Source organism: Ursus maritimus, unplaced genomic scaffold (assembly GCF_017311325.1).
Source record: "Ursus maritimus isolate PB19 unplaced genomic scaffold, ASM1731132v1 scaffold_26, whole genome shotgun sequence".
NCBI lineage: Eukaryota > Metazoa > Chordata > Mammalia > Carnivora > Ursidae > Ursus > Ursus maritimus.
In genome coordinates, this window is record NW_024425119.1 from 25,226,310 (window position 1) to 25,254,120 (window position 27,811).

Consider the following 27,811-nt stretch of genomic DNA (forward strand, 5'->3'; position numbering starts at 1 on the left):
CTAAAAGAATCAGAAAAAGAACAAAGCCCAAGATGAGTAGAAGAAAGTAATGAAAAGCAGAGCAGAAATAAATAAGACTAAAAAACCCAGAAAAGATAAAACCAAGAGCTAGTTCTTTGAAAAAATAATAAAAATTCATAAGCCTTTAGGCAAACACATCAAAAAGGGGGCCTAAATAAAATCAGAAGTGAAAAAGGAGAAGTAATTGCCAACACCACAGAAATACAAAGGGCTGTAAGAGACTATTATGAAAAAATATATGCCAACAATTTGGGTAACCTAGAAGAAATGGATAAATTCCTAGAAACGTGTAATCTTCCAAAACTGAATCAGGAAGAAATAGAAAATCCAAACAGAATAGTTACTAGTAATAAAATGGAATCGGTAATTTTAAAATTCCCAACAAATAAAAGTCCAGGATGGATTCACAGGTCATTCGACCAAACATTTAAAGAAGAGTTGATACCTATTCCCCACAAATTATTTCAAAAAATAGAAGAGAAAGGAATGTCTCCCAGTTCATTTGATAAGGCTGGCATTCCTCTCATACCCAAACAAGACAAAGACACTACAGAAAAAGAAAAATATAGGCCAATATCTCTGATAAATACAGATACAAAAGTCCTCAGTAAAATATTAGCAAACCACGTTCAACAATACATTAAAAGGATCATTGAACATGATCAAATGGGATTTATTCCAGGGATGCAGGGATGGTTCAGTATTTGCAGATCAATGGACTTGAAACATCACGTTAATGAAAATAAAAATCATGATCATCTCAGTAGATATAGGAAAAACATTTGACAAAATTCAACATCCATTCATGGGGAAAAATTCACTCAAATGAGTTTAAAGGGTACATCCCTCAACATAATAAAGGCCACATGTGACAAACCCAGAGCTGACATCATACTCAATGATGAAAAACTGAGAGCTTTTCCTTCAAGACCAGGAACAGATGTTCCACTCTTGTCCCTTTTATTCAATATCATACTGGGAGTCTTAACCATAGCTATCAGATAAGAAAAAGAAAAGGCATTTGAATTGGTCAGGAGGAAACAAAGTTGTCACTTTTGCAGATGACAATACTAGACATAGAAAACTCTCCCAAAAGACTACTAGAACTGATAAATGTAAAGTTGCAGGATACAAAATTTGTATACAGAAATTTCTTGTGTTTCTATCCACTAATAAAGTAGCAGAGAGAAGAATTAAGCAAACAATTCCATTTATAATTGCACACAAAATATTAAAATACCTAGGAATAAACTTAACCAAGAAGATGAAACACCTGTACCTTGAAAACCATTGATAAAACCTTGAAAACATTGGTAAAAGATGCTGAAGGTGACACAAATGGAAAAACATACCATGCTTACAGATTGGACAAATTAATTGCTAAAATGTCCATACTAGCCAAAGCAATCTATAGATTCAGTGCAGTCTCTATGAAAATACCAACAGCATTTCCACAGAACTAGAACTAAGAATCCTAAAATTTGTATAGAACCATAAAAAACCCAAATAGCCAAAACAATCTTGAGAAAGAACAAAGATGGAGGTATCACAATATCAAATTTCATGATATATTACAAAGCTGTAGTAATCAAAACAGAATGATAACTGGCACAAAAATAGGAAGAGAGAGCAGAAATAAACCCACGCTTATATAGTCGATTAATCTACAACAAAGGAGGCAAGAATAAACAGCAGGGAAAAGACAGTCTATTGAATAAATGGTGCTGAGAAAACTGGACAGCTACGTGCAGAGGAATTAACCTTGGACCACTTTCTCACACCACACATAAAAATAAATTCAAAATGGATTAAAGACCAAAATGTGAGACCTGAAACCACAAAAATCCTAGAAGAAAACATAGGCAGTAATCCTTTGGGCATCAGCCTTAGCAACTATTTGTCCAGATATGTCTCCTCAGGTAAGGGAAACAAAAGCAAAAATAAACTATTTTTATTTTGACTACACCAAAATAAGTTTTTGCAGAGTGTAGAAAACCATCAATAAAATGAAAAGGCAGCCTACTGAATGAGTAGTAACTTGCACATGATATATCCAATAAGGGGTTAATATCAAAATAACTTACATAATGCAACATCAAAGAAATAATCCAATTTAAAAATGAGCAAAGGACCTGAGTAGACCTTTTTCCAAAGACCTACACATGGCCTAGGTATATTAAAAGATGCTCAACATCACTAATCATCAGGGAAATGCAAATCAAAAGCACAATGAAGTATCACCGTACACCTGTTAGAATGGTTAGAGTCAAAAAGACAACCGTTGGTGAGGATTTAGAGAAAAATGAACCCTTGTGCACTTTTGGTGGGAATGTAAATTGCTACAGCTACTTGGAAAACAGTATGGAGTTTCCTCAAAAAACTAAAAATAGAATTACCATATCATCCAGTAATTCCACTTCTAGATATTTACCCTCCTTCCAAAATGAAAATACTAATTTGAAAAAAATATATGACCCCTATGTTCATAGCAGCATTATTTACAATAAGCCAAGATATAGAAGCAACCCACGTGTCCATCAGTAGATGAATGGATAAAGAAGTGGTACACACACACACAGGAATATTTTTTTAATTTATATTCAATTAACATTTAGTGTATTATTAGTTTCAGAGGTAGAGTGCAGTGATTCATTGGTTGTATATAACACCCAGTGCTCATTACATCACATGCCTTTCTTAATGCCCATCACCCAGTTACCCCATCCCCCCCGACACACACATTGGAATATTACTCAGCCATAAAATGGATGAGATATTGACATTGCAACAACATTGCAAGAATAATAGAGGGTATTATGCTAACTGAAATAAGTCAGATAAAGAAAAATACCATAGGATTTCACTTATATGTGGAATCTAAAAACCAGAACAAATGAATAAACAAAGAGCAGAAACAGACCCATCAATACAGAGAACAAACTGATAGTTGCCAGTGGGAAGGTGGGGAGGGGAATGGACAAAATGGGGGAAGGGGAGTGGGAGGTACAGGATTCCAGTTATGGAATGAGTAAGTCATGGGGATAAAAGGTACAGCATAGGAAACATAGTCAATAATACTGTTATAGTGTTGTAGGGCAGCTGCACTTTGGTAAGCCTCACATATAGACCTGTCAGACCCTTATGTTGTACACCTAAAACTAACGTAACATTATGTATCAGCTACAATTAAAAAGATTTTCAGATTAATTTGTCTTCCCTTCTGGGGAGAAGCATTTCCATATGGTCTTATTTTGTACTGGTGTTTTAGTCATGTCTTTGTCTTGGTTCATGGTTAGTGCCCAGTGTCACCATGTTTTACTTCTGTAACACTTGACTTCACCCTCCACTCCCTGCCCTTACTCTTTGCTTCTAAGCCTCATAGTTTCTCAATCTCTCTATTCTTTTTGAGAACTACAGCTTTAGACTCTTCTCTCAAGTATGAGATTATCTGGGAGAAGTGGAGGAAAGAGCAAGGAGTGTGGAAGAGAACAGATGCCCTGGGCCCCAGTGCCCAAAACTGGTGCTGAAATTCTGTTGGTGCAGATTCTCCCCCACTTGCATTTTGTCATAGCTTCTATCATAATCTTGGTTTTAGAAAACCCTGCATATTTGCTACACTTAAGTAAAACTGGTAGAGATCAGCATGATATCACTGCCAGACACAGTAGTCTCTAATTAAATAGATTTTGATCAGTCAATAATTACTTTCTGAATACCTACTATGTGCCAGGCACCATACCAAATGCAAAGGATACACTGGAGACAGGTGGTCAAGTCATTGCTCTAGTGAACATTATATTATAGTGACAGGAGGCAGCCGGTCACCATGTAAATCAATAAATATTTTAGGTAGTAGAAAGTGCAATGAAGTCAATAAAATGGAATAATGAGGACAGGGGCTAGGAAGACGTAATTACTTTAGAATACTCAGAGAATGTCTCTCTAAGGTGACATTTGATCTGAGACCTGAATGATAAGGAGCCAGCTCTGTACAGATCTCTGGGAAGAAATTCCTGACAGACAAGTGTGAAGACCTGGAAGTAAGAGAAACTTGGCATTTGGGGGCACTTGGCAAAGAACAGTGTGACTCGAACTTACGTACAGGAGATAGTGATAGGAAGGGAGGCAGCTGAGGCCACATTTTTAGGTCCACATGGGCTAGGGTCAGTGGTGTGCTGGTCAGCGTTTAACAACCAGCTCTCTGAGCGTAGTTCTGATATGAATGCTGGTTGACGTTTTCCTTTACGTTAATAAGCTGAAAGTGAAATCATGAAGACTCATTGTCAGAACTTCACTCATTTTTTATACATTAGTGACTTTGCTGAAATGATAGTTTTATAATATTAGAGGATTATTTGCTTTTTTTTTTTTTTGCTATTTACCATATAACAACTATAGGCACAACATGCTTTTAAGTTTAATCATTATTAATATTTTGTCCATCGCTTCTGTAGGTGTAGACAACCAGGAAGGAAAATAAACAATAAATCAACCCTTGACTTGTGGCTGTGCCAATTTCTGTGGCATAAGTAGTCATACTTTTACTGACATGAGGCCACTCAATGTGGACTAGGGAACAGATGCGCAATAACACACCATTTTATGCTATTGTGTGCAAAAAAAGCCTTCTTTTCATTAACTACTTATTAACTACACACTATGGGCCAGACATTATTCCATATGCTGGGGCCAAAGCAATGAACAAAACAAAAACTTTGCTGATGGTAATACGTGCTATGAAGAAAAAGAAAATAGAACAAATTAGATTTAGAACCAGACCTTCAAATCACTGTTTTGCGATGTGTTAAAACATGGTTTTAAAAAATAAGCATATTTATATAGTTTCATTAAACAAGATGTATAATTTTTTATAAAAATTTATTATGTCACCATACAGTATATCCTTAGTTTTTGATGTAATGTTCCATGATTCATTATTTGCGTATAACACCCAGTGCACCATGCAATACATGCCCTCCTTAATACCCATCACCGGCCTATCCCATTCCCCCACCCGCTCCCCTCTGAAGCGCTCAGTTTGTTTCCCAGATGTATAATTTTTAAAGAACAAGTTTTACCATTAATAAAATCTATTCTTGAAACATCATTTTCACTTTTTTCTAATTTTAGTTTTGTGTTTTATAATACACAATATATTTGTATAAGAGTCGATATATAAAATGTATGCACGTGAAGGGTGCTTACATTTTTTTATAGCACGCAAAATAAAAAAATGTTTCAAGGCCATTGCTTTAGAGGTTAGAAGAATAACAAGTGAACCTTGGATATGCCCCTAGGAACATCTCTGCACTTTTAGTAGACCTCCCCCGCAACTGGATAGTAAGGAAGAATGTTCTGTGTTGTATTAGGTCCAGTGGGAGCTATGTGACCACTTCCATCACTACAGTAAGTTATGAAATACCAAATTAGACACCCTGAGTAGGCTCCCTCCCACTTAGGACCTCATATTAACACCACAGGAGAGCCAAGACATGTAGACCAGCTGGGAGAACCTTAAGAAACATTTCAAGGGATCTGTTTCCTAACAAGGCAGACTCGACAGCACTATCAGTGGTAACATGAAAGATTTAAGAGGGCAGCTTGATGACTTGTTTCACCATAACAAACATTTAATCCTGAATTGAGAAATGCCATTATAGAAGAGAAGAGTGAGTCTGTCAAGTCTAGGACTCAGGCACCAACCCAGATGGCCCTGGCGGTTTACCGGCCTTAGATCTCCAAAACAGAATACCAGCAGCAGCACGAGGCCATCCCGCTGGAAGGAATGGAGAATGAAAGCCTACTGGCAGATCGAGAACCATTAGAACACAGGCAACACTTCTTTCCAGGAAATCTTCCCAAACAACCTTCCCTCTCTGCTGGGTTAAGTCCCAGGTACCTACTTTTGGTAGGTAACCTATTAATAATCCTGAGCTCTTTGCTGCACTGTATCAAAATTATTTTTTTGTATTTGCGTCCCACATTAGAATGAGAGTTTCATTTGTTTCTGTGATGCCTGACTCATCGTAGACACTCGGAAGGCATAAGTGACCATCCTCTTTTCTTTTTTTCTGGATTGACCACATAATTGCTCTCAAGTCTACAAGAACAACTAAGAATCCAGTGAATTAATCCGCATCATGATGTTCTGAACATTTAAAAAATTTGATCCCAAGAAGTTTCAGTTGTGAGAGCGGGGCCCTCGTGATGTCATTAGTGCCCTTAGAAGAAGAGAGAGCAGAGAGTTTATTATCTCACATAGTGAGGTGGTTACTGTCTACAAGCCAGGACGAGAGCTCTCACCAGAACTCAGCTATGCCGTCATCCTGATCTCAGAATTCTAGCCTCCAGGATTGTGAGGAAATAAGCCTGTGCTTCCAGCCCCCCGGTCCGGGAGACTGTGTTATGGGAGCCCTAGCTAACCAACACAGCAAACAACTTGGATCATTTTCTCTAACATAATTCTCATGAGAAGTAAATCTGAAAAGGCTCTGTCTGCAGTGGGAACTAAAGGAATCCGGGTCTTGTTGGGAACATCTGCATTTATTAAATAGGCATGCTATAATTTGGCTTGAAGTACAGAACTACAAGTCACAGACTGGTGGGGGGACTGAATCTTGTCTAGGTTTTCCTGCCACCTTAGATTTTTTTATTTCAGCTTTTGTGGAATTCTAGGATAGCACACGACTGAATATATACATTCTTGGAGGATTTTTCTTAGGGAGCCTGACGAAGTCACTGATAATAATCTTGGAAGAATGATACTTTCTGTGTCTAGTCTTTTAACCTTTGCAAAGATATACAAGGGAAAGTAAGATGTCCTCCATGAACTGCATAGTGCCGTTATAGTGTTTTGTAAATATTGAATCTTAAGCAAAAACACGTGTCTAGTCATAGGTTAAAAAAAATTCCAAGCAGCATTTTTGAAGGATGTAATTACAATCACTCTTTAGTCTTTCTACATGGTTTCTAAGTGGAATTTTTTATTATAAGTTAGAAGTTTATAGAAGAGGCAGAGAAGTTTTTTTTTCTTTTTAAATAAATATCGATAATCTTACTGGAAAATATATTTCAAGTGGTAAATTAAGGCTAATTCATAGTTAAATTTCGTGATGGGCTAAAGGAACTGGCATATTTTTAAGTCCCTCCAGTGTTCCAAGTTCTCATATTGGGTTTTGTCCATGCTGGTGGGCTTTAGGACAGAGTAGAAGGGGTCTGGACTCTGAATTTGATAGGGTTTTATTTATTTTTTTAAAGATGTTATTTGAGAGAGAGGGAGCATGACACGAGTGGGGGAGACGGGCAGAGAGAGAAGCAGACTCCCCGCTGAGCAGGGAGCCTGCTGCTGTGGGGTTGGGGAGTGGATATGGGAGGGGTGCAGGATCATGACCCGATGACCTGAGCTGAAGGCAAACATGTAACCAACTGAACCACCCAGGCGCCCCTCGATAGGGTTTTAACATCATGTCTGCTGCTTAACAACTGTGCACCTGGAAGCAGATTCCTCTCAGTATATGGAAAATCGGTGTTACGGACTGAATTATGTTTCCCCAAAATTCATATGCTGAAGCCCTAATTCCCAATGTGACTCTCTTTAGAGATGGGCCTTTAAAGAGGTAATTAAGGTCAAATGAGGTCATAGAGTGGAGCCCTAATCCAGTATGACTGGTCTCATAAGGAGAGAAAGAGGGGGGCCTGGGGGCTCAGTCAGTTAAGCCTCTGACTCTTGATTTCAGCTCAGGTCATCATATCAGGGTCCTGGGATTGAGCCCGGTGTTGGGCTCTGGGCTCAGTGGGGAGTTTGCTTGGGATTCTCGCTGTTCCTCTGCCCTTACCCCTCACTCGTGCTCTCTCTCTCTCAAATAAATAAATAAATCTTTAAAAAAAGAAGAGGAAGAGACACTAGGGATGCACACACACAAAGAAGAGGTCATGTGGGGACAGTGAGAAGTCAGCCATCTACAAGCTGAAGAGAGAGGCCTCAGAGAAACCAAACCTGCCAACAATTTGCCTCCAGAACTGTGAGAAAATACATTTCTTTTTTAAGGCCAGTCCGTGTATCTTGTTATCACGGCCCTAGCAGACTGATACAATGGGTACAAGAATAATACCACCTCATGGGAGTTACGATTACATGTGGCTAATGCCGCGCTTGGCTCCTAGTAGACAATAAATGGAAGCCCTTATTTGTGGCTCAGAAAGAGACGAAGGAAAACAAAACAAAATTCTCGTCTTCAGCAAGAGAATCAGTGATTATTTAACACCTATATGCCAAGCACTTTGAGTAAATACCTAATTTAATCTGAATAACAATCCTGTGTAAACTGTCCTTATCTTGCACCTGAGGAAACAGAACCCCCCAAAAAGGTTATGTAATGTGTCTAAAGTCACATAGAAAGTGGCAGAATCAGAAATGTGGCTTTAAAATCTGTATTCTTTCCACTAGGCTCTGCCACCTACTAACGCAGCTTCCTAGATGCCAAAAGGTTACTAATGAAAGAGACCCATTCTGGATGGTTTCTGCAGCAGACACACGGCAAGGGGGTTGACTTTTGTTGTAGGAATGTATTCCTGCCCACACACGGATGTTCACCCCCACATCAGGCTGGGCCACACAGATGCCTGCAGTCAGAGTCATGTATCTTTTCAGAAAAGACTTTTTAATCTGCTCAAGCACTGGAACAAAATATTCACTTTATACTCCAGAGCTCTGTGCCAAAGTCATACAGCCAGTTTGGCCGAAGGAATGGTAAGGGCATGTGTTAGCAATCAGTGTGGCCTTTCCTTGCAGAGCCTAGTTTGAGGACAACTGCCTCTGGACAGACGTGTAGACAGACAGCTGGGGCAGGATAAGGTAATTGCAAAGTTGAACCCTGATTGGTCGCATGGGTGGGTTCCCACATGTGAGATCATCTTGTATTCTGCTTTAGCCAAGGACAGTATCAAGTGAAATAATTGTATTTTACATATACTTGCTCCTAAATGGTCTTTCCAGGAATAATTAGCCAATAGGATTATGTTTAAAGATGACTGCCTATTAATGAGGAAAGCTCATAGTTAGTAAAGGTGTTTTTCTTCTTGTTTGCCATGGCACAGCAGTTACATTTAAATTTTTAAATTATTTTTAAGACTATTTTTTAGAGTAGTGTTAGGTTTACAATGAAATTGAGAGGGAGGGACAGATTTCCCATATACCTCTGCCCCCACGCATGCAGACCCTCCCCCATTACCAACATCTCCCACAAAATAGTACATTTGTTACCAAGAATGAACCTACACTGACACATCATCATTATCATCATCACCCAAAGTCCACAGTTTATCTTAGGGGTCACTCATGGTGTTGTACATTCTATGGGTTTAGACAAATGTATAATGACATGTATCTATCATTATAATATACAGATTAGTCTCACCGCACTGAAAGCCACTGTGTGCTGCCTATTCTTCTCCCCCCTCCCCATCACTCCTGGCAACGCTCAGCTCTTATCTCCATAGTTCTGCTTCAGTTACACTTACATTTAACTAAAAAGCAGCCCATTTTATGCTAATTGGAACTGAACTTACAATTTATGGAAAGGCCATTTCTCAAGATTGACCATGAATCACTCAAGTGGGGTTTCATTATACTGTTCTGATTTTGTATGTTTGAGATTTTCCATAATAAAAAGTTTTTTAAAAACAAGCAAGGTTGACATTAAAAACATTATTTCTGCCCTGATTCTAACATGAATGTTGTAGATTCAAACTCTGAAAAAGCCTCTAAGATAGGGATAAAATTACTCATGTATCTTTACTTGTGAAATCAAGGGCTGATGAAAGATGGATGACTACTACCAAATATCTTGGGTGTCTCTCAAACTTATCTTGCTAAGATTATCAGTAATACAGTAGTACACCCAGAATCCCTTTGGTTCCCTGTGCAAGTGTGGCAGATGCTGTCAGCGCACCATGACCTATCCTCTTAGCACCTGCCCTTCAAGGGCACACCATCTTGTTTCCAATGTCCAACCTCCATGACTCTGCTAGACCTTCTCTCTTCTTTAGAGACTCTTCTGCCTACAGTAGCTAGGGGCAGTCTTCAAGTCCTTGGGACTCAATGCTCCCTGTGAGCACCCCTCATCCACTGCCTGAAGGGAGCTGATGGATAAACATCCAACTTTTTTTTCCCTTTGGATTACTTAGTTCTGAAGCTCTTGTTCTACATTTTTTCCAAGAATGCCCCGCACCCAAATAGAACAGTGATTTTTCCAAAGTGGCAACTTGCTGGAGAACATATCCTTTATCGGCTTCCTTCTCTTCTCTGTCTCATCCCACTTTCCTACTAGTATTCCTGGGATCCCCTCTCAAATATGCTTCTTGTACCTGAATCCTTGTCTCAGGATCCGCTTCTGTGAGAATTCAAACTAAGCAAGATACCAAATTGAGAGACCTAGCCCTCAACCTGAAGAAAAATTTCATGAGGGATTTTGAAAAGATGTCCTATAAATCAAGGCACTGTTTGGATTAATAAAAAATTTTCCCCCTTTCCAAAAATCATGGAGTAGGTTATACTTGAATCTACCCTGCAGAGGTGATATAAACAGTTTGGTAAGGATTGGGGCCCATGACCCCAATATTTAGGTAAAAATCTAAAGAATTCTTTTTGTTAAAAAAGAGATTTATTTATTTTAGAGAGAGAGCATGTGAGCAGGGGGGACAGGAAGAGGGAGGAGGAGAGAATTTCAAGCAGACTCCGGGCTGAGTGTGGAGCCTGACACAAGGCTCGATCTCACGACCCTGAGACCATGACCTGTGTGGAAATCAAGAGTTGAACGCTTAACCGACTGGTCCCCCTAAGAATTCTTGAGATAAGAGGTATTTTATGGGATTAAAAAACCCCTAAGATGATTGATCAAATGGATTGCTGTGGATGGAATTACGTGATCCAAACTAAAAATCTGCCAACTGAATAAATAAACGTTCACAATGAGAATTGTGAGACAGATTAAATTGGAAATTTGGTTGGCAAACCTGTTATTAGAGAAGAATCCAAGTAAAATGCTACATTCTGTGTGATGAGATTCCATATGAATGTGAAACTTTTTAAATCTACATTTGTAGTTGAAAAGAATCAACTTTTTTAGTCAGTATCGTTTGTAAATTTGTAAGCAAGTGCCATCAGAAATGCCAAACTCGGTGTATAAGCTTTTTGACTTTTGACTGCTATCTAGTTTTAATATGAATGAAAACCTTGTATTTACCATTTATCCCAATTTTAATTCCCTTAAGGTATCTTGGATGTTGTAAAGAAAAGAACCTGGTAGGACTCCCAGGTTTCTCATTTAACTACCTGGGTTGATTATGGTGCCAATAAACAAAATAGGGAGTAAGTGATAAAGACGTGATTTGGCTGCACAATATTCCATAGCATATATATAGCACATCTTCCTTACCCATTCATCTATTGGTGGGCTTTTAGGTTGTTTCCATATCTTGGCTATTGTAAGTAATGCTGCAATAAACATAGGGGTACATATATCCTTTCAACTAAGTATTTTTGTGTTCTTTGGGTAAATACCCAGTAGTGGATCATATAGTGTTTCTATTTTTAAGTTTTTGAAGAACATACTATTTTCTATAGGTGTTCTACCAATTTGCATTCCTACCAACAGTGTATGAGGGTTCCTTTTTGTCCACATCCTCACCAGCTCTTGTTATTTCTTATGTGGATTCTAGCTATTCTGACAGGTGATACCTCTTTGTGCTGTGGATTTGCATCCCCTGATATTTAGTGACAGTGAGCATCTTTTCATGTGTCTGTTGGCCATCTGTATGTCTTCTTTGCGAAATTGTCTATTCAGGTCTTTGCCCATTTTTTTTTTTAAATGATTTTTTATTATATTATGTTAGTCACCATACAGTACATCCCCGGTTTCCGATGTAAGGCTCGATGATTCATTAGTTGTGTATAACACCCAGTGCACCATGCAATACGTGCCCTCCTTACTACCCATCACCGGTCTATCCCATTCCCCCACCCCCCTCCCCTCTGAAGTCCTCAGTTTGTTTCTCATAGTCCATAGTCTCTCATGTTTCATTCCCCATTCTGATTACCCCCCCTGAGAAGTGGGATTTAGATAAGCAGAGAAGAGGAAATCCTTGGGTTCTGATACAAGGAAAGCTGCAGAAATGAGAAAACGCAGGGCTAAGTGATGACTTAGGCTGTACCCACTTGCATTCCCACCAACAATGTAGGAGGGATCCCCTTTCTCCACATCCTCTCCAACAATTGTTGTTTCTTGCCTTGTCTATTTTTGCCATTCTAACTGGCGTAAGGTGGTATCTCAGTGTGGTTTTGATTTGGATTTCCTTGATGGCTAATGATTTTGAACATTTTTTCATGTGTCTGTTAGCCATTTGTATGTCTTCATTGGAAAAGTGTCTGTTCATATCTTCTGCCCATTTTTTGATTTGTTTATTTGTTTCTCGTGTATTGAGTTTGAGTAGTTCTTTGTAGATCTTGGATACCAGTCCTTTATCTGTAGTGTCATTTGCAAATATATTCTCCCATTCCGTGGGCTGCCTCTTAGTTTTTCTGACTGTTTCCTTGGATGTGCAGAAACTTTTAATCTTGATGCAGTCCCATAAATTCATTTTATCTTTTGTTTCTCTTGCCTTTGGGGATGTGTCATGAAAAAGGTTGCTTTGGCCGATGTCGTAGAGGTTGTTGCCTATGTTCTCCTCTAGAATTTTGATGGATTCCTGTCTCACATCGAGGTCTTTCATCCATTTGGAGTTTATTTTTGTGTATGGTGTGAGATAGTGGTCAAGTTTCATTCTCTTGCATGTAGCTGTCCAATTTTCCCAGCACCATTTATTGAAGAGACTGTCTTTTTCCCACCGGATGTTTTTTCCTGCTTTATCAAATATTAGTTGCCCAAAGAGCCGAGGGTCCATTTCTGGGCTCTCTATTCTGTTCCATTGGTCTATGTGTCTGTTTTTGTGCCAGTACCATGCTGTCTTTGTGATCACAGCTTTGTAGTACAGCTCGAAATCTGGTCTTTGCCCATTTTTAAACTGGGTTTTTTGGCGTGTGTGTTGAGTTGTATAAGTTCTTTATATATTTTGAATATTAATCCCTTACTGGATATATCATTTGCAAATATCTTCTCCCATTCAGTAAGTTGCCTTTTTGTTTTGCCAATGGTTTCCTTCACCATGCAAAACCTTTTCAGTTTGATGTAGTCCCAAGAGTTTATTTTTGCTTTTGTTTCCATGGAATATTACACAGCCATGAAAAAGCATGAGATTGTGCCGTTTAAGACAACATGGATGGACCTAGAGGGTATTATCCTAAGTGAAATCAGTCAGGCTGAGAAAGACAAATACCATATGATTTCACTAATATGTGGAATCTAAAATGAAAGAACAAAGAGCAGAATTAGAACTGTGAACATAGGACAAACTGATGGTTTCCAGAGGGGAGAGATTGAGGTTATGGACAAAATGGGTGAAGGGGAGTGGGAGATACAGACTTCCAGTTCTGGAATGAATAAGTCATGGGAATAAAAAGCACAGCATAAGGAATATAGTCAGTGATATTGTAATAGCAGTGTATGGTGAAATATGGTAGCTACACTTGTGAACATAACATAATGTTTAAACTTGTTGAATCACTATGTTGTATACCTGAAACTAATGTAACATTGCGTGTCAATTACCCAAAATTAAAAAAAAAAATACATATATATATATATATACACACACACACACACACACACACACACACACACATATATATATGGTTTGGGATTGAAGAGATAATGACATAATTTAAGGCATCTGTGGACCATGGAGGGGTGATGTCTGTTAGGTGATGAGTGCAATGTCCTATGCATAGTTTACAAGAGCTAACCTATCTGTTCCCTGCTTTATTCTCAAGCCACTTCCCCATCACAGACTATGCCTTCTGCCACATCTGACACTCTCTTGGCTCTGGGTTTACACTGGCTGTTCCCTCTGACTAAAATACCTTTTGTATTCTCCCCCGTCCATCACCAAACAATTTATGTTTGAACACCTTCCAAGAGAGAGCACTCACAACTCTACACTTTCTGCTATGTTCTGCTAGGACTTTGGCATTAACTCTCAGTTTCCTGAGACAATGGTGCTGATATAAGAACACATCACAGGACTTTTAAGAAGATTAATTATACATTTAAAGCAACACGGCACATAAAGTATTCTCCAAGTCTTTGCTATTATTATTGGTTGCTGTCTTATAAGACAGCCCATATCATCTTCTGTTAAATTTTTTTAAAGATTTGTTGTAATAACAGTCTTAACGAATAGAACTGATTAAAAATAATGAATGTTCTGGTCTTTTCTAAATCTTACCACAAACTGTTTTAAATAACTTTTACCAGTCTTCCCCCCCCCCTTCCTTTTAACACTTCAGTCAGCTTTTTGTGTGTGTGTGTGTTGCCATAATCTATATACTGCCAATTTTTTATGCCTGTGTTGTATCTCGTTGTTTTAAGAATTTCCTGATATTTGAGCATATGGATTAGTTCCAATTTTTTATCATTTTGTTTGGGCCTATTTGACAAGCTTATTCCTGTGAGTTAACTGCTTGAGAGTTTTCTGACAAGTGAAATTTAAATCAAATTTTATTTTTACACCTTTTATGAATTTCTCCAAATGTTCTCTAAATAGTCTTATAAATCTATTATAACCATAGATATCTATTAACCATTATAAGTGCTAACATAAGAAATTCAAGAATTTATGTGTAATTAACTGTCTTTTTATACCAAAAAGTTAGTAAGCTAAAAAGAGTACATTTGTGGCTAAGAGCAAGGGTGTTTAACTTTTTCTAACAAATATGAATTACTGTAATTTAAAAAACTGGCTTGGAAATATATTAAGCTCTAGGCCTATTTAAACCTAAATTAAAGCAATCTTTTAACTTTTTATTGTAGTATGTATAATTTCATTTATGAGAAAAATAATCGGTTAAGAATAAGGTTGTTAAATGAAATTGATGACTTCTTTTCAATGCAATACCTTTCCCCTTTCATATTTTAGCATGCTTGAAGGATGCATTATAGCACAACTATTATACATGTCAAAGAAATTTAAGAGTTTATTTACAATGTTCTTTTTTCAAACTTTCGAATTAGATCATAGAAAATTCTGTACTATCCACTGCACTGGTTACTTGAGAAGCTGGCCTCCAAATATTGTTGGAATGGAAGAAGAAAGGGACAATAAGAAAGAGAGTAATTTTACTTGCCTTGTTGCCATTGGAAGATTACATCCATATATCGTCCCACAGAACAGCGGAGAGATTAAAGTGAAACCAACTGAATTTATAACCCGGTTTGCAATGAATGGAAAATTTGTCTATGTGGACCAAAGGTGAACATTTATATGCCATAATGATTAGAGTTCAATGGAATACTGTGGGCTATTAAAGATGTGCCTAGTAGCACTGCTGGATAAAACTTGGAATAATATTTTTTTAGCCAGTGGTGCAGAAACTGAGAATGGTCTGTGGCCACAATTTTATTGGATGGGAGAAGAGCATACCCTGGACTGGGTGGGTGTCCATTCTATTTTGTACCTCTAGTCTGAGTTTGGGCAGCCGAAGGGATCCCAGTGAGGCATATAGGTTACTCATCCCCCTGTCCACTTTCCTGCTATCCTGACCGTATACGGGCCTATAGTACCCTGGAAGGGATTGCATTCACCAACCTGGAGTTTATTTTCAATTTTAAAACCAGGGCGACAGCAGTTTTAGGATATCTGCCCCAGGAACTTCTGGGAACTTCTTGTTATGAATATTTTCATCAAGATGACCACAGTAATCTGACTAACAAGCACAGAGCAGGTATGCGTTGAGCGGGGTAATTTTGGGGTACTTTTTAATTACAGCTTCAACTCATTTCTTATTCGTGTAAAATCTGAAACTTTTATATAGTGGTAGATGATTATGCTGATTATTATCTTTTCTTGTTAAGTTTTACAGAGTAAAGAGAAAATATTTACAGGTTCATACAAGTTCAGAAAGAAAGATGGCTCTTTTGTAACTTTAAAAAGCCAGTGGTTTAGTTTCACAAATCCTTGGACCAAAGAACTGGAATATATTGTGTCTGTCAACACTTTAGTTTTGTAAGTAATTTTTTATGTTGTTAAGACCTTTATGTTAATTTCAAATGAGTGTCTTTCCTCATCTTGCTACATCATTAAAGTTGTATGATCATGTGGCTTTATAACTTGAGTATATATTTTTTGTAATTCACTCACTGTTCACTGGTGTTATTTCTCAGAATTAAGCTGAAAGTTTTCCCTTTCGTAATAAATTTCTTTTGCTTGGTATAAAAGGTGATAGTAAATGTATTCACTCAAGCTCTTCCTCCCTACCCTTCATGTCCTCGTCTTGTCCCTCCACTTAATGATATAGTTGTAACTTAAAACTCTGTATCATTGCAAGAAGTTGTTTTGTCCTGCACATCATTTTTGCACGTGCATCTTCTAAGCCTGGGGTACCACGTGTGATTGTGTGGGAATATTAGGCTGAGGGATAAACAGAAATCCAGCCTAAGCACATTAATGCTTGCCAAGCCCGGCGATGGGCTGTGTCAGCCAGCCTAAAAGAAGAGCCAACTTTTCCTGATTTGGTTAATAGGCTAACATAGCCCATTCTATGTATTATTAGTTTTCTGTAAGTTTTTCTTTGTAATTGTTCTAAGGTTGCATCAAACCAGTTCTACTTCCTGGTTTATTATAGTTTTTTAAAAAGGCCCACAAAGCTTGGTATCTCCAGCAATATCCCCTGTTACTCATTCCAATAATTCTTGCCTTCTTATCATTAGTATACAAACAGAGTTTGAAACTGTGAGAAAATGTACCTTATAGGGTAATAGGGCATTGGGCAAATGCCCTGGTTCTTAGCACATTAATACCTTGATCTCTGGTGGTGACATTAACACTGTGTATATATAAAATGAAAAGGCAAATACTTGATAAATACACAGAGCTTTAATGTCGTGGCTCTAACAATTTCCTTCACTTAAAAAAAGATCGCCTATGGTGTTTCTTAATTCTAGGGGACATAGTGAGATGAGAGAAGTATCATTACTTCCTTGCAGCTCTCAATCATCAGAAGGTAAGCTTAGTTTTAAATGATGGAGATTTATTAATAGGACTGTCGTTATTGTTGCCATCTTTTTCTGTCTTGGAGAGGGAAATATTTCAAGGTAAAATTGCAAAGGCTTCTATGACTTGAGTCGTTCTTTTCAGAATTTCTACAATACTTTGATCACACTTCCATTATAATCTAATATCCTATTGCAATTAGTTGTTTGTTCAACTCTTCTGCCACTAGACTGAGTTCAAGAGTAGGAATGGTATTTTATCCATTATCTATCCCTAGAAGTTCCTTGTAGTTTGTGTTACTCAATACATATCTGTCGGGTAAATCAATGGAAAGCATTAAGGGGGAGTTTTTGCTTATCTTGATTTTCCACTGTGAGAATGTTTTAATGCATTACTTGTATAAATAAAAATAGAAATATTAAGGAATATTAAAAATAAAGCAGTATTGTTCTGGCTTTAGTGTGGCGATTCAAATGGGAAGGAAGTATCTGTAACTCAGGGTTACAAGTTATGATTGTACCCTCAATGATGTTCTACACATTTGATTCCTATCATGCTTCATACGCATCTTAAACCATCATGAGTTATGTTTGTAACGCAACCATGAATAGTTATAACATTGTAGGATGTAGCTATTTCTTTTAAAGAGGGACATGGGAAGTATATTTGGGTTGAAATAAAAAAATATGAACCAAAATTATATATACATTTTTAAAGTCTCCATTTGAATTTTTCCTTTTGTTACTATTTAGAATCCTCTAAACAGTCTTGTATTAGTGTGCCTGGAATGTCTACGGGAATAGTACTTGGTGCTGGGAGTATTGGAACAGATATTGTAAATGAAGTCCTGGATTTACAAAGGTAATGTTTTATTCCTGCAAATATTTTCACAAGTGAAATTACTATATTTATAAAACCAATATTCAAAAACCAGTAAGTTTCCTATATGCAAACAATAAGTAGTTCAATAATATAGTGGAAGAGAAGATCATTTTTACAGTAACGACAAAAAGGGTAAGTATTTAGATATGAACTTTACAAGTGTCCAGAACTATATGAAAACAAATTGTTAATGCTACAGAGGTTCATAAAGGATGACTTGAATAACTTTCTGGATAGTTGTTTTCCAATGGAAAGACTCAATACTGTAAGGATGCCAGTGTTTGTTAAGCTCATCTATGAATTCAGTGGGAATCCAGTCGAAGTGACATCTTGCATTTGTTTTTTTAGAATCCAACAAATGATACTAACCATATTGAGGAAAATTTTAAAAACTAAAAGTAACAGGATGAGTTTAACCCTAACAGATATTAAAATATATTGTAAAGCTACAATCACTAAAACATTTCAGTATAACCCACAAATAGATTAATGGGAAAGGGTAGATTTCAGAAATAGACTCAGACACATATGGGGATTTATTATATGGTAAAAGTGGCATTTCAAATCAGTGAGGGGAAATGGATTAAACAACTAAGAGCATTATAATAACTCTATTACCATTTGGGGGGAAAAGCTGAACACTAACTTTATTCTTTATATTAAAATAAATTTCAGATAAATCAAAGAGTTCAAAGTAAAATTTAAAAACTATAGAAACATTTCAAGAACAGAGATGTGGGTTTTTATACTCTTAGTTTAGAAAGTCCTTTTTAAACATCACACAAAATCCAGAATTTATAAAGAAAAAAGTTCATAAATTATATAGAAACTCAAAACTTAAGCTAATAGTCATTATGACAAAGGTAAAAGACTAATAATATATTGCAAAAAATGTGTTTCATGTGATAAAATGGACTTAATATATCTTACTATATGAAGTTTTATAGTATAAAGAATAAAGTTATTAAACTATTTAAACTTTATAAATCATAATTTTATTAACATTAAATTTTATATAGAGCATAAAGTTAAGTAATTTTTTTAAATAGTTCAATAAAAATATTATAAATGGTCAAGAACCTTCAACAATTGATCAACCCTTACTGGGTGTTGTATGTAAGTGATGAATCACTGAATTCTACCCCAGAAACCAATATTGTACTGTATGTTAACCAAGTAAAATTAAAACGAAAACAAAAACAATTGCTCAACCCCACTCATAGTTACAAATACATACAGCTCACCCTTGAACCACATGGGGTTTGGGGATATCAACCACCTCCCCAGTCAAAAATCTGTCTATAACTTCTGACTCTCCCAGGATTTAACTACTAATAGCCTACTGTTGGCCAGAAATCTTAACAATAACAAACAATTAACACATATTTTGTATGTTACATGTACTGTATACTGTATTCTTACAATAAAGTAAGTTAGAGCAAAGAAAATATTGAGAAAAATCATAAGGAGGAGATTCTGTTCCAGGACGGTGACATAAGAAGACCCTGAATTCATCTCTGCCACAGACACCCCAAATCAACACCTATTTATAGAGCAGTTTCTCCTGAAGAACAGCTGAGGGCTGACTGAAGAGCTTGTACAATTGAAGATATAGAGACCACATAAAGAACAGTATGAGAACTATAGACACTGTAACAAAGGGGAAAAGGGAATCCCCACCCTTGACATTACAAACAGTAGTGGGAAGGAATAGTACTGAGGGACTAAGAGCAGATTTGTCTGCCATGGGGCACACACAAAAAAGCACGGTTTAGAAGAGCAACTAGAATATACAGGAACCAGCCTAGAACTCTGTCAAATAGCAGGGGAGCTGCCGGAATTCTGTCCAGGTCAGAGGAGCTGGCTGCCACAGTTTACATTCACCCTCCACCTTGAGAGTGTGGATGGCAGCAGGGTCCTATATACAGCATCCTAACTGACCTATTGCTGCAGTGAGCCCTGTGCCCCTAGCGCACACCAGCCCTACTGTCCCACCAAAGCAGTCCCAGTATACTAGGACACAGCTGGTCAGTGCTCACTACAGCTCTAGCTGTCTTGCAAAGGTGTACAGGTGCAGATTACTTCCAGAATACTCCAGGCCTGAACTACTTCAGTTCCACATGACTTGCTAGGGCACCCCTGGTGCAGAGCACTCTGGGACCACCTGGCTCATTCCTGCATTAGCTCCAGATACTCCATCTGGGTGCCTTCTTTCCAATGTGTCCCAGAACCCTCAGGATCACCCCTGCCTTGTTTCCAGCCACTCTGCCAGGTTACCCTCTGTGTGGAGATCTCCAGGAACCCCCAGCTTGTACTGCCTCATCTCTGCTGTTCTGCCAGGGCACCCTCGGTGTGAAGAGCCCTGGGGCTATGCTAGCCCATGACCACTTCAGCTCCAGCTCTCCCACCAGGGCAGCCCCAGCACAGAGTGCCCTGGGATCCCCCCTCAGGCTAGCCCTACCACTAGCCAGTCAGCAGAAAGCACCAGGCTCTTAGTCTACACAGGGCACAACCATACACAAGCCCATTCTTTCAAGTTTAGGAGAAGTAGCTATTCCACCTAATTCATGGGGGAAAAAAACAGTAAGTCGGTCAAAATGAGAAGACAGAAATATGCACCAAACCAAACAACAAGAGAAAACCCTAGGGAAAAAAAATAAATGGAGATAACCAATCTATGTGATAAAGAGTTCAAAGTAATGGTCACAAAGATGCTCACTGGACTAGAAAAAAGTGGATAAAGTTAGTGAGAACTTCAACAAATTAATAGAAAATATTAAAATAATCAGAATTGAAGAGTACAATGACATAAATGGAAATACAATAGAGAAAATCAATAGTAGATTAGCAGATGCAAAAGAATGGATAACTAATTTTGAAGACAAGGTAATGGAGAACATCCAAACTGAGCAGCAAAAAGAAAAAAGAATTTTAAAAATGAGGACAGGTTAAGGGATCTCTTAGACACATCAAGTGAATAAACATTTGCGTCATAAGGATCCCAGGAGAACAGAGAGAGAAGAGGGCAGAAAACTTCTCTGAAGAAATAGTGCTGAAAACTTCCCTAGCCTGGGGAAGGAAACACATCCCAGTTAAGGAGGCAAAACAAAACAAAACAAACAAACAAACAAAAAGATAAACCCAAGGAAGTCCACACCATGACAGAATATCTTTAATTTTTGATGTTTATTTTTTTAAATAGATTTTATTTATTTGAAAGAGTGTGTGTGTGAGAGAGAAAAAAACACCAGCAGGGGGGAGGGGCAAAGGGAAGGGGAGAAGCAGACTCCCCCGGGAGCAGGGAGCCCGATGTGGGACTCGATCCCAGGATCCTGAAATCATGACTGAGATGAAGGCATACACCCAAAAGACTGAGCCACCCACGTGCCCCAGTTTTTGATGTTTAAATTAGTGAGAGAGGATTTTAAAAGCAGGAAGAGGGAAGCAACTAGAAATGTATAAGGGAAACTCTATAAGGTTATCAGCTGATTTTTCAGCAGAAAATTTGCAGGCCAGAAGGGAGTGGTATGATATATTCAAAGTGCTGAAAGGAAAAAACCTACAACTAAGAATATTCCGCCCAACAAGATGATCATTAAGAATTAAGGAGAAGCATGGGGTAACCAGGTGATGGGATTAAGGAGGGGACGTGTTGTGATGAACACTAGGTGTTATATACAACTAAGGAATCATTGAACACTGCATCAAAAACTAATGATGTACTGTATGCTGGCTAACTGAACATTTAAAAAAAAAAAGAAAGAGAGGTAAAGAGTTTCCCAAACACAAGTTAAAGGATTTTACCACCGCTAAACTGGCCTTACATGAAATCATAAAGAGAATTCTTTAATCAGAAAAGGCCAGGGATGCCTGGGTGGATCAGTTGGTTAAGCATCTGCCTTCAGCTCAGGTCATGATCCAGGGGTCCTGGGATCGAGTCTCACATTGGGCTCCTTGCTCAGCAGGGAGCCTGCTTCTCCCTCTGCCTGCTGTACCCCCCCATTTGTGCTCTTTCTCTGAGGAATAAATTTTTTTAAAGGCCATAAGAAAATTACAAAAGGAAAAAATTTCACTGGTTAAGAAATATGCACAGTAAAAGTAGTAGGTCAACCATTTATAAAGCTAGTATGATGGTTAAAAAACAAAAGTAGTAGAATCACTTATATCAACAAAAATTAGTTAAGGGATACACAAAATTGAAAGATGTAAAATATGCTGTCCTATACGTAACATGTGAAGGGGGGAGTAAAAATATAGTGCTTTAGACTGTTGAACTTAGGGACCATCAACTTAATACAGACTGCAATCTACATTGGATGTTATATATGAAAGTCATGGTAACCACAAGCCAAAAATGCATAATAGATATGGAAAAAATTAAGAGAAAGGAATCCAAGCATAACACTAAAGAAAGTCATCAAATTACAAGGGAAGGGAGCAAGAGAAAAAAAGGAACAGAGAACTATATCAGAAATAAGTGAACAAAATGGCAATAATACATACTTATCCATAATTACTTTAAATGAAAATGAGCTACATGCTCCAGTCAAAAGACATAGGGTGACTCAAAAGATTAAAAAAAAAATTAGACTTATCTATGTGCTGCCTACAAGAAAATCACATCAGAGCTAAAGATATATACAAACTGGAAGTGAAGGTATGGAAAAAGATAGATCATGCAACTGGAGGCAGAGAAAGCTGGCATAGCAATACTTACATTAGACAAAATAGACTGTAAAACAAAGACTATAGCAACAGACAAAGAAGGGCATTACGTAATAATAAAGGGATCACTCTAAGAAGAGGATATAATAATTGTAAATATCTATGCACCCAACATAGGAGCACCTAAATATATAAAGAAAATATTAACAGACATAAAGGGGGAAATTGACAGTAATACAATAGTAGGGAACATTAACACTCCACTTACATCAATGAATAGATCATCAAGACAGAAAATCAATGAAGAAACAGTCACTCTGAATGACACATTAGGCCAGGTGGACATAAAAAATATATACAGAACATTCCATCCCCAAATAGCAAAATACACATTCCTTTTAGATGCACATGGAACCTTCTCAAGGATAGATCACGTGCTACTCCACAAAAGAAGTCTCAATAAATTTAAAGGAACTAAAATTATATCAAGCATCTTTTCTGACTACAACAATATGAAACTAGAAATCAATTACAAAAATAAAAACCCTGGAAAAAACACAAACTCATGGAGGTTACACTACATGCTAAACAACCAGTGGGGACAATGAAGAAATCAAAGAGGGAATTTTAAAAAATACCTGGAAACAATAGAAAATAGAAATACTACAGTTCAAAATCTTTGGGACACAGCAAAAGCAGTTCTAAGAAGGAAGTTTATAGTGACACAGGCCTACCTCAAGAAACAAGAAAAATCTCAAACAGTGTAATCTTCCATATAAAGTAACTAAAACAAAAAGGACAAAATCCAGTTAATAGAAGGAAGGAAATAATAAAGACCAGTGTGGAAATAAATGAAATAGAGACTAAAAAAATCAATGAATATATCATTGAAACTGACAGTTGGTTCTTTAGAAAGATAAACAAAATTGATATACCTTTAGCCAGACTCATCAAGAAAAAAGAGAGGACTCAAAATCAGAAATGAAAGAGAAGTTGCAACCTACACTGCAAGGGATTATAAGAAACTACTGTGATAAATATGCCAACGTATTGAATAACCTAGAAGAAATAAATTCCTAGAAACGTACAATCTTACAAACTGAATCAGAAAGAAATATAAAATCTGAACAGATCCATTACTAGTAAGGAAATGGAATAAGTGATCAGCAAAATCCCAACAAACAAAAGTCCAGGACCAGTTGGATTCACAAGTGAATTCTACCAAACGTTGAAAGAAGTGTTTATACCTATTTCCCTCAAGCTATTCCAAGAAATAGAAAAGAATGTTTCCAAGTTTATTCTATGAGGCCAGCATTACTTTCATACGAAAATAAGACAAAGACACTACAAAAAACAAACAAACACAAAACAAAAAAACCTATATACCAGTGTCTGATAAACACAGATGCAAAAATCTTTAGGAATAAATCAGCAAACCACATTCAACAATACATTAAAAGGATCATTGAACATGATCAAATGGGATTTATTCCAGGGATGCAGGGATGGTTCAATATTGGCAAATTGATGAACTTGATACACCACAATAACAAAATGAATATAGAAACCATATGATCATCTTAATAGATACAGAAAAAGCATTTGACAAAATTCAACATCGATATATGCAAAAAAACCTCAACAAAGTGGATTTAGAGGGCACATACCTCAACATAAATAAAAACCATATATGAAAAACCCAGAGCTGACATCACACTCAATGGTGAAAAATTGAGAGCTTTTCCTCTAGGACCAAGAACAAGGACATCCCCCCTCACCACTTTTATTCAGCATAGTACTGGGAGTCCTAACCACAGCTGTCAGACCATAAAAAGAACAGAAGTCATCCGGATTGGTAAGGAAGAAGTAGAAGAGTTACTTTTTGCAAATGACATGCTACTGTACATAGAAAACACTAAAAACTGTTAGAATAAATGGATTCAGTAAGTTGCAGGATACAAAAATCAATATAAGAAATCTGTTGTTTCTATATGCTAATAACAAAGTAGCAGACAGAGAAATTAAACAATTCCATTTACAATTACACTAAAAATAAAATACCTACGAATAAACTTAACTAAGGAGATGAAAGTTCTGTACCTTGAAAAGTACAAAATATTGATGAAAGAAATTGAAGATGACACAAATGGAAAGACATACCATGCTCATGGATTGGAAGAATATTAAAATGTCCATACTACCCAAAGCAATCTACAGATTCAATACAATCCCTTTTAAAATACCAATAGCATTTTTCACAGAACTAAAATCCTAAAATTTGTGTGAAACCACAAAAGATCCCAAATAGCCACAGCAATCTTTAAAAAGAAAAACAAAGCTGGAGGTATCATAATATCAAATTTTAAGATATACTATAAATCTATAATCAAAACCGTATGGTACTGGCATAAATATAGACACATGGATCGACAGAATAGAGCACCCAGAAATAAACCCATGATTATATGGTCTACTAACCTATGACAAAGGAGGGAAGAAAATACAATGGGAAAATATAGTCTTTTTTATCAACAGTGCTGGAAAAACTGGATAGCTACATGGAAAAGAATATTGGACCACTTTCGGGGCTCCTGGGTGGCTCAGTCAGTTAAACGTCTGCCTTCAGCTCAGGTCATGATCCCAGGGTCCTGGGACTGAGCCCCACATCGGGCTCCCTGATCAGCGGCGAGCCTGCTTCTCCCTCTCCCTCTGCCTGCTGCTCTGCCTGCTTGTGCTCTGTCAAGTAAATTAATAAAATCTTAAAAAATGAACTACTGGGACTACATCAAAATAAAAGGTTTAACACGGCAAAGAAAAGCATCAATGAAACTAAAAGGCAATCTACTGAATAGAAGATATTTGCTAATGATGTATCTCATAAGGGGTTAATACGTATATAACTCAACATCAAAAAGACCCTAAACACCTCAATTTAAAAATGGGCAGAGGCTCTGAATACACATTCTCCAAAGAAGACATCCAGATGGCCAATAGACACATGTAAAGATGCTCAACATCACTCTCCATCAGGGAAATGCAAAGCAAAATCGCAATGAGATACCACCTCATGCCTGTCAGAATGGCTAAAATTGAAAGACAAGAAATAGCAAGTGTTGGGGAGAATGTGGAGAAAAACCCACATGCACAGTTGGTGGGAATGTAAGCTGGTGCAGCCATTGTGGAAAATAGTATAGAGGTTCCTCAAAAAATTAAAAAGAAAAATACCAGGGCAACTGGGTGGCTCAGTTGGTTAAGTGTCTGACTCGTGGTTTTGGCTCATGCCATGATCTTGGTGTCGTAAGATCAAGCCCCCATTGGACTCCGTGCTCAGTGCGGAGTCTGCTTGAGATTTTTCTCCCTTTGTCCCTCCCCCCACTTGCACACACACATTCTCTCAAATAAATAAATAACATCTTTAAAAATAGAAATACCTATGTGATCTGTTCATTCCGTTGCTGGGTAATTACCCAAAGAAAATGTAAACAGTAATTTGAAAAGATATGTGCATCCCTATGTTTATTGCAGCATTAATAATAATAGTCAGGATATGGAAGCAACCCAAGTGTCCACCAATAGATGAATGGATAAAGAAGTGTTATAATAGTGTTTACACAGTGGAGTATCTGATCAGTGAGGTTTGTCTGAGGTGCAATTGTTGGTAAGAAGTGGTACACACACACACACACACACACACACACACACACAGAGGAATATTACTCAGCCATAAAGGAATGAGGTTTTGCCATTTATAACATCATGGACCTAGAGGATCTGATACTAAGTGAAATAAGTCTGACAGAAAAACAAATACCATAGGATTTCACTTATAAGTGGCATCTAAAAAACAAATGAACAAGCAGAAACAGACCCATAAATACAGAGAACTGATGGTTGCCAGAGGGGAGAAGTGTGGTGGGACAGGCAAAATGGGCGAAGTGGGAGTGGGAGGTACAGGCTTCTAGTTATAGAATGAGTAAGTCAGGAGGATAAAAGGTACAGCACAGGGAATATAGTCAGTGGTATTATAATAAGATGGTACCGTGACAGATAGTAGCTACGTTTGTGGTGAGCACTGCATAACGTATAGAGCTGTTGAATCACTATGTTGTGTGCCTGAAACTAGTGTAACATTGTGTGTCAACTAAACTGTGATGTAAAAAGTGATGAAAATCATAACAGATATATTTACAGCACTGTATTTATCAAAGAAAATTCATGTACAAGTGGACCCATGCAGTTCAAACCCATGTTGGTCAAGGGTCAACTGTATATACAAAACTAAACAATAAGGTGATACTTTTTTTATTTGTAAGACTGCCAAAGATTTCAAAGTTTGATAATACTCAATATTGGTGAGAGACAGTGTGAGTAAACAGTAACTCAAACTGTGGGAGATAAACTAGTGGAACTACTCTGGAGGACAATTTGACCGTACTGTAAACATGTAAATGAACATAGTCTTAGACTCAGAAATTCTATCCCAGGAGCAAATATTCTTACACAACTGTGCAAAGGTCTATGAATAAGACCATTCATTGCAAGCTTGTTTACAGTAGTGATTTAAATATTTATCATAACCACCACTTGTTATGGCATACCCATACAATGGAGTACTGGGCAACTGTTAAGAATTAAGTCTATTTATACTAAGATGGAAAGCTCCTTAAAATATATGGTTAATAGAAAGCACAGGAATAGAACAAAAGAATAGTATGTATAAAAACTCACGTAAGGAAAAAGATATATGGTTGTTTTTTTTCAAAAAGATTTTATTTATTCATTTGAGAGAGAGAGCACAAACAGGGGGAGAGGGAGAGGGAGAGGGAGAAGGAAACTTCCCACTGAGCAGGGAGCCTGATGTGGGGCTTGCTCCCAGGATCTGGAGATCATGACCTGAGCCGAAGGCAGACGCTTAACCATCTGGGCCACCCAGGCGCCCCAAGATACGTGTGTGTGTGTGTGTGTGTGTGTGTGTGTGTGTGTGTATGAATGTGTGCATATACAAGCCCATAATTGCCCATCTAAAACCCTTGAGACCAGATAGTCCTTGAACCTAGAATTTCTTTGGATTTTAGAAAGATCTTGTTTTGGAATTTAAATG

At 37.5% G+C, this 27,811-nt stretch overlaps 1 protein-coding gene across 3 annotated transcripts in view; it reads left to right on the forward strand.

The window, feature by feature from the left end:
- The window catches only part of ARNTL2 (aryl hydrocarbon receptor nuclear translocator like 2), a 113,319-nt gene that overhangs the window by 77,200 nt on the left and 8,308 nt on the right, over positions 1 to 27,811 (forward strand). For all 3 annotated transcript variants that reach the window (XR_005837887.1, XM_040642273.1, XM_040642274.1), the window contains 5 exons: positions 15,186 to 15,423; positions 15,789 to 15,895; positions 16,026 to 16,176; positions 17,115 to 17,173; positions 17,916 to 18,024. Coding sequence is in view for 2 of the 3 variants with exons in the window: in XM_040642273.1 (XP_040498207.1) it covers positions 15,186 to 15,423; positions 15,789 to 15,895; positions 16,026 to 16,176; positions 17,115 to 17,173; positions 17,916 to 18,024 (664 nt within the window). In the remaining variant the exon portion in view is untranslated. The remainder of the gene's footprint in view (positions 1 to 15,185; positions 15,424 to 15,788; positions 15,896 to 16,025; positions 16,177 to 17,114; positions 17,174 to 17,915; positions 18,025 to 27,811) is intronic.